Consider the following 19,017-nt stretch of genomic DNA (forward strand, 5'->3'; position numbering starts at 1 on the left):
GTGTGGCTGAGGAGTTCATCCGCATTGAACATTCTTCACTCCTGATCAAGTACCCAAACTATTGATTATTGTATTTATAATGATCCCAACGGCCAAGATAAAAAGCATGGCAGCCAGTGCAAGTCCACGAAGCAGAACCAAATTCCTCCAAGAAGGCTCAGTGTCTTCTGATACAGGTCCCTGCTCAAGTTCAAGCGTGGAGTCAGGTTGGACCAAGGAGTGTTCTGGATCTTCTGGTCGAGGACCTTGACACACAAGACATGAAATGATTAGGTCTTAGATATATTCCCTAGTCTATTATTAAATCTTAAATTATTGTTACTGTATGTTGGAAAGTACAATGTGTTTCTTGTATATAAAATAATTACTACAAAAGGAGACTTCACATTTTTTCTCCCCCCTCTAAAGAGTGACTAAACCCTAGGTTTTGGTTGATGTACATCTTAGACGGAAATTCAAAAAAATGCGTTGATTATGGAGCATTTAAGACACACTCAGTCAATATTAGACAATATGCTATGAACAATCTATGCTATTAAAACTACCAACTCAATACTCACTATAACTCTCTAGTCACAATTCAACTCATCCAGTTAAGCCGGGTTCTAACTGGAATGGCCATTTCATCAAAGAGAAAATACTTAAGTTACCATAGTAACACAGCTGGTGGCGCAAACCTGCTCCCGACCAGGTTTAAGCAGCAGGCTTGGCTTAAGCTGCAGATGCACTCTCATGAAACATTAATTTTAATGAAGTTATTTAGTGATGCTTTAAACACTCTAAAAAACTTATTTTTTCAAATTTTTTTTCAATATTGTTTTAACACAGTATCTTAAAAGGAAACGAAACAGGATATAATGGCATATGTTTAAATATGATTTTAAATCAATACAAATGACGATAGAATCTTTGTGTTATTATGTGTTTAATGCGTATCATACTTTTTAATGAGATATCACAGTCTCCATGTGTTTAAACCATCAGTAATAATATGTCTATATAAGGATACGTGCGTTATGCGTATCCATCGCCTCTGTTTATCACACGGTTAAAATGTCCATTCATTGATCAGAGATTAATAATGAGAAATCTCTGAATATAAAGAGAGGGAGAGGCTGTTCAGGGACAGTCACAGGGCAGAGCACTAAAGCTCTCCGATGCAAAAAATACATTGTCACTTTTCAGGATGGGCACGCAGTGCACGCACCTCCTGTGTGTGCCGCTCACCTGTACCTGGGGCGTCTGCAGTTTTGGACGTGACATCCAGCGGCGCACACAGCACCGCTGCTCCCTCCCTCCGTTCATTTAAATTTAATGTTTAGTGCTGAGTTCAACAAACACTCACTAGTCTCATAAAATACATATTATTTAATTACTGTATTACAACATTGTCTTTTATTAAACGCTGACAGATGCTTCAGTTGTTTTCTGTGATAAATTGACAAAATAACACCATATTTAACTCTTCTTTACTACTTTTAAAATGTTCAAAACACAGAAACTTAAATGTTTTCATCCTTTATTCTCACTGCTCAGTAACAGATGATGTCACATCCTGTTGGTCTCAGCAGTGGTTTCTATTGGCTGTTTAATCACTAAAAGCTGCAGTGCATGCACCCTCACGTCTTGAATCATTAAATCTGTGATCAATCTCGTGGATCTCATGAAGACGTTCACTTAAGCTAAACAGTGTCAGCTGGCTTGGCTTAGCTGGGGAGCTCCAAGCTGAGAAGAGTTTGATGGAATGGGGAAAGCCAGCGTGGTCACGGACGGCTTGGGTAAACCAGGTTTAAACCTGGTTTAAACCGTAGGCCTGGCTCTATTAAGATCACTTTGATGAAATACCCCCTGGTAGCCTGCACGTACAAATAAGGGTCTGTGTGGAGTTGTTGCTCTTGCATAGCAATCATCACTAAGGTTGTAGCTGTCAGGATTGTTGTTGTTGTTTTTGTGGTCCTGTTTTAGTTATAATTGGGACAGGATCCAGCACCTCCCATATTTTGACTGGCACTTATTTGATTGGATCCAGCACCTCATTTAAAAAATAAATAAATAAAAAAATCCAACCCCTTTTTTGCTTTTAGGATTTTCATTACATTTTGAAGTATTATATCTGGACAGCTGTGTTGTTTTTTTAGTTGAAATGACTGGAAATTTCATTGTAAACACAAAATTGAATTTAGACAGTCAAGCCACGCCCCACGCTAGTCTAAAGGGGCATTTTGGGCAAAAATAGCTTCTCTGTCAGCTTAAAAACCTGAGGAAGAGAAGTCCAAGCTTGTTTCTGTGGAGCTTAGCTGCTACTCTTGGATTGTAAAAGACAAGACAGGCCTCGGCAGAAAAAGTTCTCCTACAAAGTTCTCCATGGCTGTTGGCTGGGACTATTTTGACAAATAAAAGGAAAGCACGCATTTTGTTTTCATTTTCTGCTCTGCTGCTGATTCATTAGAGGAGTTATGGTCTTATGTTATGGGTGTAAAAGTTTGTAAATATTTTGTATTTATGGGTCTTTGTGTTCTGAAAGTCTAGTGACCTTTCGTGGCTAAATTAGTGGTGATTTTGCGCTGTCCTTGTTGCTGAAACACGGCAGATTTTGACAGCTGACACTCAGAGAGTGAGAGATGGATTCTCTGAAACGTGTTATTGTCCGTGCTTTTTTAAAGCTGATTGGTTGTTTGTGCTCACATGATATCATCGGCCCATTTAGTTAGCAAAAGGTGCTTTAAAAAATTTATTCTGTGACATTTTTGTCTCTCTCTTAGTGCAGGAACAACACCCGTCGTTTGCTCCGGGACCTGATGATTTACAAATAAAGCACTGGTTAAACCCTTTTCAATAATTCTTAGTTGTTTTGATTCATGCTTTAACTCTTGTATCTTTGTGTTCCCATTTATTCCTGCTCATGTCTCCACCTCCCAGTGATGTCAGTGTGTTTGGGTTGAGTGATTAGCTCCCACCTGTTTTGCACTCAGGTACGTTCCCAATCAAGCTTCCCTCACTATTGAGCTGAGTGTTTGGACACTGAATGATTGCTGTGTTATTGACCTACTGTGTCTTGATTTCCTGCTTCCATTCCCATGGCGTTTCTCCCTCCGCGGTGTTCCCCGAGCCTGCCTACCATTTCTATTTAGGTTTTTTTTTGTTATGCAGACTCCTGCTCAACACTCCTCCACCACCACTACACCACTACCACCAGCTGTCGTGACAGTAGCAGCCTGTAACTGCAAATGAAGATGTGCAGTAAAGCTTCCCATTTTTCGACTACCACAATTCCCTGGGTGTGTCCGAATAGTCCCTCCTATCTCCTTTCCTATCTACTTTTCCTTCACCCCTGGAAGTGTTGAAGTGGCAGCAATTCTCTAAAAGCTAAGGAAAGGAGGCGCAATACTTCCTTTATAACCTCCTTTGGCCTATGAAACACTGATGCGGCTCTCATAGGGCGCTGGGCGGGGGTACACCCTAGACAGGGCGCCAGTCCATCACAGGGCAACACCACAGACACAGACAACCACTCACTCTCTCATTCACTCCAATGGGCAATTTACAGACTCCAATCAACCTTAGTCATGTTTTTGGATTGTGGGAGGAAGCCGGAGGACCCGGAGGAAACCCACGCAGCAAGGGGGGAACATGCAAACTCCACACCCCAGGGCTTGAACCCAGGACCTTCTTGCTGTGGGGCGGATGTGCTAACCACTAAGCCACCGTGCGCCCCATTCTTTACCAACGGAGACAAAATAATGCTGACCCACAACTCTTTGTGGTGACAACATTTAAAGGAATCCCTGATCCAAGCGTTCACAGAAACTCACAATGACTGAAAAGGGATGCAGATCATGTAAGTTACCAATGCAATAATATGCTTTGAACAACTTTAAAAATCTAAAACCCATATCCAAACTATGAATGTTATGCGGATGTTGTAAAACAAACACAGTAAACTTTTTGTGCAGCCTATTCTTAGTTTGCATTCATTATGTATTCACGTGGCAGCCGATACGAAGGCCTACATCCTATATATTGCATAAATGTAACAATTTTTTAAAATCATACTTATTTTAGATTAATGTCGATTTCTGAGTGGAAGGTGAGTGTAGCAACCATTCTCAATGTGAAGTCCTTTTAGTTTCACTTTTGTTCCTCGCAGCCTGGTAGCCTCTTTTCCTTTGATTTACATTGAAACCTTGTGATATTTGAGATTATATCTGCAGTTAGAGGCACAGCGGAAAGTGTTATAAATGCGCTTTTAGTATTCTATTTTTGGAAATTTGTAGTGTAAGGAAAAATGGATAGGAAAGGAGATAGGAGGAACTGTTCAGACGCACCCCCAGTTTCACACACAGCAGCATATGTTGCATCAACTGCATGCTCATGCTCCTACTTACTCTTGTCACTGGGATTCCCACTCACTCCGGCTCGGTTCTGAGCCTGAAAGGAAAAAACAACAATGTATAAAGAACGATTCATTCAAATATTAACCAAGGTAGTTTAAGATTAAGCTTTAGACATCGACCTCGACCGTAATTTTCTTCCAGTCCATTCTGCTCAGGTAGATGATCAAAAAGGAGGACTGAATAAAGACACATGTAAGCATTCCTGTCCACAGACCTATGGAAGATGAAACATTGATAGTTTTTGTAAGACACCGCTTAAGTAAGTTTAAAAGTATCAATGTGGTCCAAAATCTTACCAATGATTCCTAGCTTGGCTGCAAACATCAGTGAGACTCCAATGGGGAAACCAACACCATAAAAACCCAAAAGGTTACAAACAGCTCCAACTTTCTGTTTACCTGTTCCTCTAACAACACCCCCTAAAGCAGCCTTGTCAGGTAAGAAAATAAAGAACAAGTTAAACATGACCAAAAAAAAAAGAGAGATGAGTCACTTTAAGGAACACTTACAGACAGAGCATCCAAGAAGAAGAACGGGGCATAAAAAGTCATTACTTCAGCAACCTTTTTCCGAATTTCTCTGAAAGGAAAGTAAAAAAAAATCCTTCCAATATAAAATTACAATCAAAACTAATATCATAATTTGTTTGCCTGATTAAACAACTTTAGGTTATGTATATAACCCCGGTTCTATGAGTAAAATGAGTGAGATGTCTCACTCATATTATGAAATAGAAATACTTTCTCTCTTGCACATTTAATGATGACTTTGAATTTGGTTTATAATCGACCCAGAGAACAATGTAGGATAAGCCTTTACTTACTCGTCGTATGAAAAGATATAAGAGATGTGCTCTTTCAGACAACCAATGAGAATCGCAAAACCAATAGAAATTAAGCCTGTAAAAAGAAGAACAAAGGTAATTCAAGTGTCATGTGATAGAATGTGGCAAACACATGTGATATGCTTTTCTTCAATGTCTTGTCTTTTTTTTTTACATGTGACACTTGATCAAACCCACTGACCTGCACAGAATGTTGACAGTTTAGCAGAGGTTTTGGCCGTCATGGTGTCTCCAGCTCCCAGAGCATTTCCAACCCTCACGCTGCCGGCTATACCAAAACCCAATGGAAACTAAAAATGGGAATGTCACAAGACAGGGAGGTCTTTTATATTCATGGGCTAACGGGTGCGTTCTCCTTTCTTAACATTGTAAAATACATATACCAACACAGATAAATACCATTCTGAAGCTGTGGGTGACGTACAGGCTGGTGACGTGCTGACGTATCGATCATTTCCTGTTTACGCTCTACCGCTGCTTGCAGCGCTCTACTACTGTGTTCTGCTAACTCTAATCAAACTTGTTGTCATTGATATTTTAGCCTTGAAAACACTTGTTTTAATTTTTTACCGTACAGTTAAACATACGAAGGTTAAATAAAAAGCAATCTCGCCTCTTATAGGCAGTGTAATCTCCTTTAAACTTCCTTTTGTCCTAAGCTTAGCTTAGCTTAAATTTAGCACCTATGGCTTCTCTCTCCTCCCCTCCGCTCTCCTGCCCGGTGTGTCAGATGTTTAGTTACTCCTCGTCCTCCTTTAGGGACAATGGCAGTTGCATAAAGTGTAGCGTACTGTTAGATATGGAGGCGAGGATCAACAATCTGGAGAAGCGGTTCCGCACCCCTGATACCAAAACCGAAACTAGCAAGCAGGACCTAGCCGGTGCGGACCGTGCTAGCTCTAGCTTAGCCTCCCCCCCGGCCAGCAATGATTGGGTTACTGTCCGTGGTAAGCATAGTCGAAGGTCAAAAAGCCGCTCGGGACACCACCATGTTCACGTCTCAAACAGGTTCTCCCCCCTCCGTGAGGACAACACACTCACCGGGGAACAAACTCTGATAATTGGCGACTCCATAGTGAGAAACGTGAAGCTAGCGAAGTCAGCGGGCATCGTGAGGTGCATCCCAGGGGCCAGAGCGGGCGACATAGAATCAAATCTAAAGTTGCTGGCAAAGAGTAACCGTAAGTTTGATAGGATAGTCCTCCATGTCGGCACTAATGACTCCCGACGTCGTCAGTCGGAAGCAACCAAAGTGAACATTGAATCAGTTTGTGCTTATGCTAAAACAATGTCGGACTCCGTAATTTTCTCTGGTCCCTTACCAAATCTGACCAGTGATGATATGTATAGCCGCATGTCATCATTTAACCGCTGGCTATCGAGGTGGTGTCCAGAAAACGAGGTGGGCTTCATTGATAATTGGAGATCCTAGGGAAAACCTAGGGAAAACCGAACCTGATAGGAAGAGATGGAATCCATCCTACTTTGGAGGGAGCATCTCTACTATCAGAAAACATGGCACAGTCACTGTTATGACATCTCATGAATGAGACCATGTTACAGAGGTGGAGTCCTCCACGCCCCTCTGCGCTTGCCTTAGGACAGTTTCCCTCCCATTGCTATTATGATAGCTGTGTTCATCACCATGACAACTGTTGTGATGGTGATGAATATTATTTTATGGAGACGGTGTCTGTCCCCCGACCCAAATTTCACAATGATTTTAACATAAAATCAAATAAAAGAGCTATCAATTATAAAAATCTGAAAAAAATTAAAATCTCAAATCTAGAAACACCAAAACATAAAACCATTAGATGTGCTCTATTAAATATTAGATCACTGAGATCCAAATCTCTACTAGTAAATGACCTTATCTCAGAAAATAACTTTGATTTATTCTGTTTAACTGAAACATGGCTGTATCAAGATGAATATGTTAGTTTAAATGAAGCCACTCCTCCCACTCATTTAAATACTCATATGCCACGAGACATAGGCCGTGGAGGTGGTGTAGCAGCTATTTATCATTCCTCTCTCCTAATCTATCCTAAACCAAAGGCCAGTTACACTTCCTTTGAAAGCCTGGTTCTAAATTTATCTCATACCGAATCAAAAACCTGCCAGCCAGTCTTATTTGCGATAATTTACCGTCCTTCAGGCCCTTATTCTGAATTTCTATCAGAATTCTCTGAGTTTATATCAAACTTAGTCCTCAGTTCTGATAAAATACTGATAGTAGGAGATTTTAATATCCATGTTGACAAAGATAGTGATAGCCTGAGCTCAGCCTTTATGTCCCTAATAGACTCAGTTGGCTTTTTTCAAACTATTAATGAAGCTACTCATCGTTTAAATCATACTCTTGATCTTGTTCTAACATATGGCCTTGATATTAATGAACTAAAAGTCTACCCTGAAAATCCTCTGCTATCAGATCACTTTTTAATATCTTTTAACATTATCCTAGAGGATCTCGCACTGTGCAATAAAATAGTTACGAGTAGAAATCTGTCCAATAGTGCTGTGGCTAAATTTAAAGAGGCCATTCCTGCTGCCTTACACTCAGTGCACCATCCAATAAATAACTATGACATTAATTATAACCCCTCTCAACTGGATCTGCTTGTCGATAGCTCTGCTAGTCTACTAAAATCCACCTTGGACTCAATTGCCCCATTGAGGGGAAAAAACTATTAAACGTCAGAGGAAAGCTCCGTGGTTTAGCTCTGAAACTCGCACACTCAAACAAACAACCCGTAAATTAGAGAGAATGTGGCGCTCCAATAAAACAGAGGAGTCAAGAATACTCTGGCAAGAAAGCCATAGTAAATACATGACAGCCTTTCGACATAGTCGATCTACATACTATTCCTCACTAATTGAAGAAAATAAAAATAATCCGAGGTACCTTTTCAGCACTGTAGCCAGGCTAACACAAAGTCAGAGCTCTATTGAGCCCATGATTCCTCTAGCCCTCAGCTGTGAGGACTTTATGACATTTTTTAACGATAAAATTCATAAGATTAGAGATAAAATTAGCCACTCCCTGCCTTCACCTGGGCCTGCTGTACCATTAAATGTAAATAGGCCTAACCTAAACTGTTTCACACATATAGGACTTCAGGAACTTAACTCTATTATTTCATCCTCCAAACCATCGACCTGCCTTTCAGATCCGATCCCAACTAAGCTGTTTAAAGAAGTTGTTCCCCTGGTCTGCCCATCTTTGTTGGAGACAATAAATATATCCCTATCAATAGGCTACGTGCCACAGTCCTTTAAAGTAGCTGTAATCAAACCCCTTCTCAAAAAACCTACTCTTGATTCCAGCACTTTAGCAAACTACAGGCCTATATCTAATCTTCCTTTTATTTCAAAGATTCTTGAGAAAGTTGCAGCGGCTCAGCTCTGTGACTTCCTTCAAAACAACAACCTGTTCGAGGACTTCCAGTCAGGTTTTAGAGCTCAACACAGCACAGAGACTGCTTTAGTTAAAGTAACTAATGATCTTCTTCTCACTTATAAAGCCCTAAATGGACAGGCACCAGTCTATCTCAAGGAGCTTGTAGTGCCATACAATCCCCCCAGAACACTACGCTCTCAAAATGCTGGACTACTCGTTGTTCCATTCATCTCTAAAAGTAGTATAGGAGGAAGAGCTTTCAGTTATCAGGCCCCACTTCTCTGGAACCATCTACCAACCACGGTTCGGGGGGCAGACACCCTCTCTACCTTTAAGGTTAGGCTCAAAACATTCCTCTTTGATAAAGCTTTTAGTTAGGAACCAGCTCATAGCTCATAATTAAGATGCAATAGGCATAGACTGCCGGGGGGGGGGGGGGGGTCTGGCATGCTCGGTTGGAGAGAGGTTGGAGAGGGCGTTAAGAGAGAGGTCATTTAGGTTAGAGAGGGACCGGAGAGGGTCACATTCCTCTTTCAAACACTCCCTCTATGTCTGCTTCTTCCCTTGTGTGTTTGCTCCTGTACTCCTTCTGGCTTTTGTCTTGCAGGTCCGTGGGATCCTCAGTGTGGAGTTACAGAGACTCAGCGGCTCTGTCTCCACCCTTTTCTCTGCACACACCCAACACAGCATAACGTGGATGGCTGTTCATCATAGGAGTGGGATCCACACAAGGTTCCTGCTGCTTAACAGAAGGTTTTCCTTGCCGCCATGATGAATTCATGTTGGGTGTGGGATACATATGTATGTGTATATACGTATATATGCATATGTGTGTATCCATAAAATGAAGAGTCCGTCCTTAAGACTGCTCTACTGTAAAGTGCCTTGAGATACCATTGGTTATGATTTGGCGCTATACAAATAAAGATTGATTGATTGATTGATTGATCTACTCTGGGCTTCAGATGAAGGACGACTCTCAGTGCTGGTTTTATTAGATCTTAGTGCATCTTTTGACACTATAGATCACTATATTCTACTAGAGAGATTAGAGGAATTACTTGGAATCACAGGGACTGCCCTAAACTGGTTTAAGTCCTACCTATCTGATAGGTACCAGTTTGTACACGTGAATAATAGGTCTTCTGTGTACACTAAAGTAAGCTACGGGGTTCCTCAGGGCTCTGTGCTAGGTCCAATCATCTTCTGTATCTATATGATCCCCCTTGGTAATGTTATGAGAAAATAGTCTGTTAACTTTCACTGCTATGCTGATGATACCCAACTGTATGTATCAATGAAGCCAGGTGAGACAAATCAGCTATCTAAACTTGAGGCCTGTCTAAAGGACATTAGGGCCTGGATGGACCAAAATTTTCTTCTTCTTAACTCAGACAAGACTGAGGTCATTGTACTGGGCCCACGACACCTTAGAGAAACCTATACTAGCCTAACTGCCTTAGATGGCATTACTCTGGCACAAAGCACAACTGTTAGAAACCTTGGGATTCTATTTGATCAGGATTTATCCTTCAACTCTCACATAAAACAAACTTCAAGAACTGCGTTCTTTCATCTCCGTAACATTGCTAAAATCAGATCTATCCTGTCTCAGGGCGATGCCGAAAAGCTAGTCCATGCTTTTGTTACCTCTCGACTGGATTATTGTAATTCTCTTTTAGCAGGCTGCCCGAGCAAGTCGCTTAAGACACTTCAACTGGTTCAAAATGCTGCAGCACATGTACTGACTAAAACTAGGAGAAGAGATCACATTACTCCTGTATTAGCCTCTCTGCATTGGCTTCCCATAAAATATAGAATAGAATTCAAGATTCTTCTTCTCACTTATAAAGCCCTAAATGGACAGGCACCAGTCTATCTCAAGGAGCTTGTAGTGCCATACAATCCCCCCAGAACACTACGCTCTCAAAATGCTGGACTACTCGTTGTTCCATTTGTCTCTAAAAGTAGTATAGGAGGAAGAGCTTTCAGTTATCAGGCCCCACTTCTCTGGAACCATCTACCAACCACGGTTCGGGGAGCAGACACCCTCTCTACCTTTAAGGTTAGGCTCAAAACATTCCTCTTTGGTAAAGCTTTTAGTTAGGAACCAGCTCATAGCTCATAGTTAAGATGCAACAGGCATAGACTGCCGGGGGGGGGGGGGGGGTCTGGCATGCTCGGTTGGAGAGGGCATTAAGAGAGAGGTCATTTAGGTTAGAGAGGGACCGGAGAGGGTCCCATTCCTCTCTCAAACACTCCCTCTATGTCTGCTTCTTCCCTTGTGTGTTTGCTCCTGTACTCCTTCTGGCTTTTGTCTTGCAGGTCCGTGGGATCCTCAGTGTGGAGTTACAGAGTCTCAACAACTCTGTCTCCACCCTTTCCTCTGCACACACCCAACACAACATAACGTGGATGGCTGTTCATCATAGGAATGGGATCCACACAAGGTTCCTGCTGCTTAACAGAAGGTTTTCCTTGCCGCCATGATGAATTCATGTTGGGTGTGGGATACATATGTATGTGCATATACGTATATATGCATATGTGAGTATCCATAAAATGAAGAGTCCGTCCTTAAGACTGCTCTACTGTAAAGTGTCTTGAGATACCATTGGTTATGATTTGGCGCTATACAAATAAAAGATTGATTGATTGATTGATTGATTGATTGAAGCACTAACATAATATAAAGACTGAAAACAAAAGAGATAAGCTAAATATGAGTTTCATTAATAACTACAAACTTCAGTAGCACTTTGTGATGTCACATAAAATCTCACCATGTAAACGACGGTTGACACTTCAAACACAACCGACTGCGCCCCAAGTTCCACCTCACTTATTAGACCTGTGAGACGTTGGACAGCCGTTAGTTCCATTACAATGCTTTAAACACAAATCAACCACAAAGCAGCTAGTGCTTTTACCAGCAAGAAAGCTTCCGATCTCATACGTCCACCATTCCGCACACAACATGATCATGCCAGGAATGGCCAAGCGGATATATGACCACCAGTCATGGAGACACTCCTTGGACCAGCCTGTAAACCAAAGTAGAATTTGTATAATTTGTGTGCGTGTGTAGAAATAGAAAATTTGAGTTATTGGCTGTGTTCAAAATGACATACTCTGTGCTACAAACTCAATGAGTATATACTACTGTCTACTATATACTTTAAGTATGGTTAAGAGGATTAGAATGACGATCGTTCCCACTGAAGTATACTTCCAAGTTACCCAAGATGGATTTCGAACAACGACAAAAACTTAAAGAACACTGAGGCTAAATATCTCTGTTGATTCTCCACCTTTGAAAGTTCTGAAAGCATATTAAGTGAGAAAGTGACCAAGTAGAATATCAACATGTGGTCATTTGATCCATAAAACTTGCGGTAACACATTTCATGACGACATTTTGGAGATTTATGGAGACCTTCCATTGTGCTACTGACAAAACATCCGTTTAACTTCAAAACAAGAGCCGTTTACAAAAACGTTAAAAAACGAATGGAAGACGAGAAGAGATGTTTTGTATTGAAAAGGGGATGGTTGACTTTTAGCCGGGATGATTTTACATTCCGCTCGCAATGCATCATGGGGTGGTTGAGTATGACTAGTGTGCCCACCGTGCATACTTAAAGGGACTATGTTACGCTAAATCAACTTTTCTGTGCTTTCAACATCATAAAGTGCTATTTAGGCTTCATACACATGCCCAAAGTGTTTTTTCATTGATTCCCTCAATCGTTTGTTAGATGGTGATTTACTCCTTTCTTACTGCAGGGTGAGCCCAAACACCTCGCTCCAATTTGATGACGCATTCCCACTTTGATGACGAATTTCACACGGCACTGAGCTGGGGAAGCCGCGCCTCCAGGAAGCTCTCTGCCGTGACTGACAAAGGTGAGCGTGTCAGCGTCCTGCGTGCAGTGCTATGTATGTATTTTCTACAGTGCTATGTATGTACAGGTGAACGCTCTCTCGTGTTTATAAAGCAGCATGTGCTCAGCTACGGAGTGGGTGGGAGGAGGGCGGGCCGTCCTCTGGCCCTACGTCACCGTGCGAGGAGGAGGAAATCAGTGTCCCGTCTATAGACACGCCCGCTCATGAATATGCATAAGTAGGCAGCAAATCAGCCTGTTTGTGTGGAGTTGCTCAGAAAGTGAGTTTTCAGAGGCTAAAACAGGCGAGTTTGGGAAATTAAACCTCAAATACTATGTTTTTGGGGTTCTTAGAACAAATGGAGGTGAAAAATAGCATGACATGGGACCTGAAATGTCCTGATATAGTTATACATCCAGGTAAACTCAATCTGATGTGAACGCACTACATACATACATCATTTTGACATCAGACTTAGTATGAGTAGTACGTTAGTATACAATTTCACTGCATGTGTCACACCTGCATTAGCTAGTATCAAGTAGGCCTTTCTTTGCTTGTGCTGAAATATAAGCAATGTGACTTACAACCTCTACTCTAAACCTACATACTGTAACAGTTTGCCCTTTTGGACTTGCTTTATATTTTCTGCAACATCACCTCATAAGTTAACAATCATTCTCCTCCACTGTAAATGTTAAACTCACCTCCCCAGGTTGCCTTATGAAGACCTTTCCACATTATGTAAGCAAATAGAGATCCTGCCATGGCGAACTGTGAAATGCTGTTGGCGATGGCTGAGCCTCTGTAAAGAGTCATTTCATTATGTCACGTTGGTTTTAAGATGCACATATTCACATACATCACAACAGAGACAGTCTGATAAAGTGTACTCACGCGACTCCCAGATGTAACACATAGAGAACGATGTAGTTAACCAGCGCGTTAAGAATATTGACAAAAAGGCCTGTGATCACCTGTGGCCATATGATGCCCTTAAAGAAAAAAAAAATAACCCGATTTGTATTTCATTTTCTTGTAAGAATGCAACTATAGATACAATAATGTGGTGAATTGTATCTTACCTTTAAACACAGTGCAATAAAAACAGGCACTAAGAAGAGTTTTAGGAGTTACAGTACATACTTCTAATCATCTGACTCTCAAAACTTTTAACCAACAATAACAAGAAAGCCAGCAAACAGGTTCAAACTATTTACATTACCCCGTCACCTTGAAAATTAGTTTATAGAACACTTATTAAAATCAAATAAGGGACTTACCTGGCTTTGTAAATATCTTGTTTCAAGTGAGTACATGAATGTCGCCTGTAGCAATACAAGAAGCTATTTAGAATTGTTCGCATGACAGCAAAATTCTAAATTCTGTGAAAAATTCAGTTTTTGTGATGAAATTCTACATCCACAATGACTCAAAAATAGTCTTTTAAGAAAAAATAAACTTTGAAAATGTTTTTAGCAAAAATTTGCAAGAACGTTTACAACAACCTTTACAGTCAAACATTTTAAAGCACCGTAGGCTGAATTTTCAATAAAAAAAAAAAAAAAGTGTGGATGATATTGCTTGTGTAGGACAGTCTGAAGTAAAATTTGTGGGAGGAGATAGGGTTAATACGTTTTATAAATGATGGTCTGCATAATTTGCAGTTGGTTTAAATATACAGAAGTTACTTTGGTATCGGGATATATTTCAATGACACTTGCATATCAGTTGAATAAATGATTGATTTGTTGTGAATTTTCAAAATTTTGAACTTTAGAGGTTTGCTATAGCATCACCTATAAGACGATTCTCTAGCTGAGGCAATTTGACATGATGGTACTGGACCTTTGTGCAAAATTTTCTGATTGAATTCCTTGAAAAAAGAAGGAAAAAAGGGGGAAAAAAAAAAGACAAAAAAAGAAGAAGAATAGGTTTCCCGAACTTTGGCAGTCTGACCCCTGATAACTAAATTATATTAAATTCGTCTTTGTGTAACAAACATGTTATTTTACATTTAGAAAACTATGCTTTCTTTAAGATAAATTATCATTAAGTTTGTATTCAGTGCTTGATAAGTGCTAAAGAAATGCAGACATTGGTTACTTTCCTTAGAACCAATAGAAAACCAATGAGAGCATGGGAAAGGAATGAATGAATGGCTCGGTATGCTGGTGGACTGGTGAATTTGGCTGTGGGATTATTGACTTCATGTGTTTTTCAATTTTCAATGGTCAGCAACAGTAGGTATGAGAAAAACTGACTATTATAAACCAACTGGTTACATTAATTTTAACCTTCATCATAATATCTACAATATTCTACAATTGAATAAATATAATATATATATCGGAGGTTTTAGATGCTGCCCGATAAAATCCGATATTCGTTTTCTGGCAGATGTCGGACCGATATCCAATATAAACATCGGATCGTAACACCCCTACAATCAATCATTGAACTTGTTGATCAATGTGTAATTTCAAAAAGGGGTTTAATTCACAAGTATAATTGTGACTGAAATTGAATTGAGCCAAAATTGGCTCAAAAAATCTCCAAAACAAGTGCTTTCACGCACACACAAACACGCCATCGTCACATACCAAATCATATGTGCCTGCTCTGAAGGCAAAAAAGCAAAAGTGACAAAAAAGAGAAAGAAATACTGGAAGAAATAGAGCTAGAGAGGAGGAGACTAGGTTTGTTGGTTACAAATATCATAAACTTTGAAAAGCACATTCTGAATGAAAACTTTGACCACTCAAGTTAAAATGATCTGCCTTTCTCTGCCTAATGATGGGAGAAATGCATTAACACGCAAGTTTTTTTTTTTTTTTTTTTGCTGTTGGACTGTTTGATATGTTTCCTAATGGTTTAAATCTTCACCTTCAAAACAAAAATATTGGGCAGATTAAAAATAACTCCCAAAAGGACTTTAACTATAGGTCTTTCTTAACCTCATGACAATAGAATTAGGTCCATATGGGGAACCCTTGCTGTGTGTTTTTTATTTTATTTTTTTATTTTCATGTTCTGTTAGGTTGATTAATTAGAGCCGATAAGATCACAAACTAAATTAAAACTATTATATTTGCCACAAGATCAAGAGCAAAGGACTCCTACAATTTGTAATAAGTGTTCAGGAAAACACCGTTACTGATTTATTTAGTGAGCAGCATAGTGTGGTGAGTAAAGATTAAAGTTTCACCAAGAAATATCGTACTTACTGGAAGAGCTGGCATAAAAATCTTTACATACAACTGAGCTATCCTAGAAAGATGGGAACATAGTGTCAATAACAATCTTAGATGAAATAATTGATGGTAATGTGTTATAGATTTAACCTGGCCACATGTGGATCTTGTTTCACAGCTAGAAGTATAGGCTCTGTGTTTAAGAGCAACGCCCAGCAGGGAAAGCAAGCCAGAAGTAAAATGAGGATGGCTCGCTGCAGGATGACCCCAACTCTCAAAAGATTGCGGCTTCCAAAAGTCTAGAACAGAGTATGATTTATTATTTGAAGTCATAATTCCAACATGTTCTTTTTGTCTTTTTTAAAAAAATATATGTTAAGGTTTCATTTATTTAGACAAATGGTTTTCCAGGAATTTTACTTTGATCTCTTGACATGTTTTGACTGTCAACTGCCAGTCTTCTTCAGAGGTGTCTGCTGATGGTTTTGATGTTTCCTTGACTTCCTCATAATACCGTAATTCCAGCAAGATATTTTTGTTCTTTATAAATTCCAGCAAGTTCTTTTTTGACAAAACAAACTTGCTGGGACTATTACGCGGAAGTCAAGGAAACATCAAAGTGATCATCAAACATGTCAGGAGATCAAAGTAAATTTCCTGAGAAACAGTTGTCTGAATAAATGAAACCTTAACATATATATTTCAAATCATAGTAATAATAATGAAGGCAACAAACAACCTAAAACAAAAACAAAAAACAGAGAAATGCAGAGAAGTTTAAAATCCTACCTGTGAAACAAGGGTGTCACATGCAGAAGCCAGACCACTTCCAATAGATATACCTGTTACATTTATAACCTGCAGATGTGAAAATACAATTAATATTGCAGATTGATAGATAGATTTGCATGTTATTTTTTACACGATGGCATTTATTTACTCACTGCAATGGCCAGAGCTACACCTGCGAGCTCAGACTTTCCCAGATGGCCACAGAAGACGGTGCTGATGAAACTCACCGTGAAAACCATGAGCTGAGCCATGATCTAAAATTAATTACAAATAAATGAAGATTAAAAACAGAGAAAAATTATCAGATATTAGTAAATAATTGTGTTAGCAACAGTGTTAACTTTGTTGAATACACATTTTTGTCATAGTTTTCGTCATCAATATTACTTTAAGTGACAATAACTAGACAATGACTAGTTAAAAAATAAAAATAAAAATACATGTGAACATAAACTATATCAAAAAGTACTCGAAATCCAATCAGAATAAAGTTTCTTTTTAGGAGTGAATCAAATCCTATCAAAACTACTTTTGTTATGTTATGAGGCAGGCCCGTCCAGAAGAGGGTCTCTTGCCCCAGTAAAACTGTCAGTTGATACAATAATACATTTTCTCTAATAATGAAACATTATAGCCTTTATTATTATTGACTGAGTAAAGTTCAAAATTCTGTTATTGCTCTGAAACAGTTTAAATCAGGATAACATTATTTTGGCCACTGACCTGATACAAACTTGCCATCAGTTGCTTAAATAAATGCTCATTTTGTTTAACTAAAAATTTTAATGATTATTTGGACATCAATAAATCTATTAAAATGAGCCTACTTACCACTGGTATGGACAGTTTGGACAACTCTTTAATTTCACCTTTAAAGCCAACAGGAACAAATGAGCTGATCCAGCGGATAACAGGCGAGCCTGAGCCGGTCCACGAGGACCCAGAGGAAGCCGGAGCTGAGGCGTCCATGTTGGTGAGGTCAGACATGGTCTGCTCTGTGCTGCTGAACACGACTGTGTGTGTTACTGTGTTTCTATGTTATTATGTAACCCGCGGTCCTAAGGCGCGTGTGAACGGTTCCTCACTAGTGAGTCAGCAAGTCCGCTGATTTGAAACCTGATCGATCTCTTCCAAATATGGGCAACATCAAAGTCTTTTTCCTTTATGTAAGGAACTTATAGTGTTTAACCACTAGATGGAGCCATTACCCTATGAACTGACCGCACTCACAACAACTATTCTAAAACGCTCTTTTTAGCTCATGCTGAGTAATTATTAGTATACTTTATTGGCAGTGGCTATCTGTACGGTTTCCGTATCAATATACCGACATTCTATCTGTACGCAGCGCCCCTCATTGTTCAGTTTAGGTCACGTGACTAAGATTACACATTACGTAACTCTAAACCTAACCCAGGGGTGTGCAATCTGCGGCTCTGGAGCCTCATGTGGCTCTTTGACTCTTTTGCAATGGCTCCCTATAGCTTTTAAAAAAAAAAAAAACTATTGAAATAAAGAGTTTTTTTTTTTTTTTTTTACAGAGGCTATTAATAATTAATGACAAATAAAATCAAGATATAATAATTTATTAACCTAAGGTAAATCACGTTGTGCAATGACTCAGCACCTTCCTACTTCACCTCCTGCAACATCTAAAGACCATCAACTTTCCTGCACCTGTGACTAACCTTACGTTTTAAATCCCTGGTAAGATAATTAAACCAACAAAAACACTATAAAAACACTATTCTGGAAGATAATAGATGTTTTATGTGATATTTTAATTGTGTGGTGACAGATTAATTTAACCATCAATGTGCCGGTTAAATATGCATGCTTTATGTGTGGCAAGAAATTAGCGAAAAATAAATAAATTACTTCTTTTTATAACATTATGTTCATGTAAACTGAGATGCGTAAGAATTTGAAGATGCAACATACTGTTTTATTTCTTGATGTCATTTTATTTTATTTTAAACTGTTTTTAAGTTGCCACTTACATGATCAATATAAATCAAATCCAATTAAATCAAACATTATTCTATATAATTTTAACTGTATAGAATTTAATACATTGTATTGTCTTCATTGAGAAGGTATTTATTTGGCTCCAGGAGGACTTTAATCCAGGTGAGATGAGGTTAAATGGTTCCTTGTAGAGTAAAGGTTGCAGACCGAACATGTTATAACCTAATCCTAATCCTAGACCCTAAGACGCTACGTACGTGTACTTTGATAAACGTACCAATAGCACAGAAGGTTGTCCATACGGCAACCGTACAAATAGACACTTTCTATTATATTTTAGGGGGAAATATCCTATAAGGAATGTTGTCACTCATGGTTGTAGATGTAAATGTAGAGTTTCTGTTGTTTTTTAAAAGCATTCCTTGGTCATTTAGAGTTCTAATATCACTGGCAATCCCCAAAGTCATTTTTTCTAGAATTCATTTTTTGATGTTTGTAATACTTTGTTAAAAAAAAAAAAATACAATGTATCCA

General features: G+C 39.2%; 1 protein-coding gene across 2 annotated transcripts; it reads right to left on the reverse strand.

Moving 5' to 3' along the window:
- Window positions 1-22: 22 nt before the first annotated feature.
- Window positions 23-17,661, reverse strand: LOC114474104 (multidrug and toxin extrusion protein 1-like). Of its 2 annotated transcripts, none has more exons than XM_028464134.1 (17): window positions 17,347-17,661; window positions 16,668-16,769; window positions 16,513-16,581; window positions 15,874-16,022; window positions 15,757-15,799; window positions 13,813-13,857; window positions 13,427-13,524; window positions 13,237-13,334; window positions 11,575-11,688; window positions 11,428-11,495; window positions 5,420-5,528; window positions 5,218-5,293; window positions 4,904-4,973; window positions 4,691-4,823; window positions 4,514-4,608; window positions 4,386-4,428; window positions 23-245 (listed from the first exon to the last, which is right to left on the reverse strand). In XM_028464134.1, the coding sequence occupies exons 1-17, from the start codon at window positions 17,500-17,502 to the stop codon at window positions 46-48; spliced, it is 1,668 nt and encodes a 555-aa protein (XP_028319935.1). In that variant the 5' UTR covers window positions 17,503-17,661; the 3' UTR covers window positions 23-45. The 2 variants fall into 2 exon arrangements, with proteins under 2 accessions (XP_028319935.1, XP_028319933.1); XM_028464132.1 differs by having other exon boundaries at window positions 4,904-4,997.
- Window positions 17,662-19,017: the final 1,356 nt, after the last annotated feature.

The sequence above is a fragment of the Gouania willdenowi genome, chromosome 13 (assembly GCF_900634775.1).
Source record: "Gouania willdenowi chromosome 13, fGouWil2.1, whole genome shotgun sequence".
Taxonomy (NCBI): Eukaryota; Metazoa; Chordata; class Actinopteri; order Blenniiformes; family Gobiesocidae; genus Gouania; species Gouania willdenowi.

Coding starts and splice junctions, on each gene's coding strand:
- LOC114474104 (XM_028464132.1), bottom strand. CDS start 17,502: ATGTCTGACCTCACCAACATGGACGCCTCAGCTCCGGCTTCCTCTGGG. Junction 15,800..15,873: donor CAAGATCCACATGTGGCCAG/GTTAAATCTATA, acceptor CCATCTTTCTAG/GATAGCTCAGTTGTATGTAA. Junction 13,525..13,812: donor CAAGATATTTACAAAGCCAG/GTAAGTCCCTTA, acceptor TTTTTCTTTAAG/GGCATCATATGGCCACAGGT.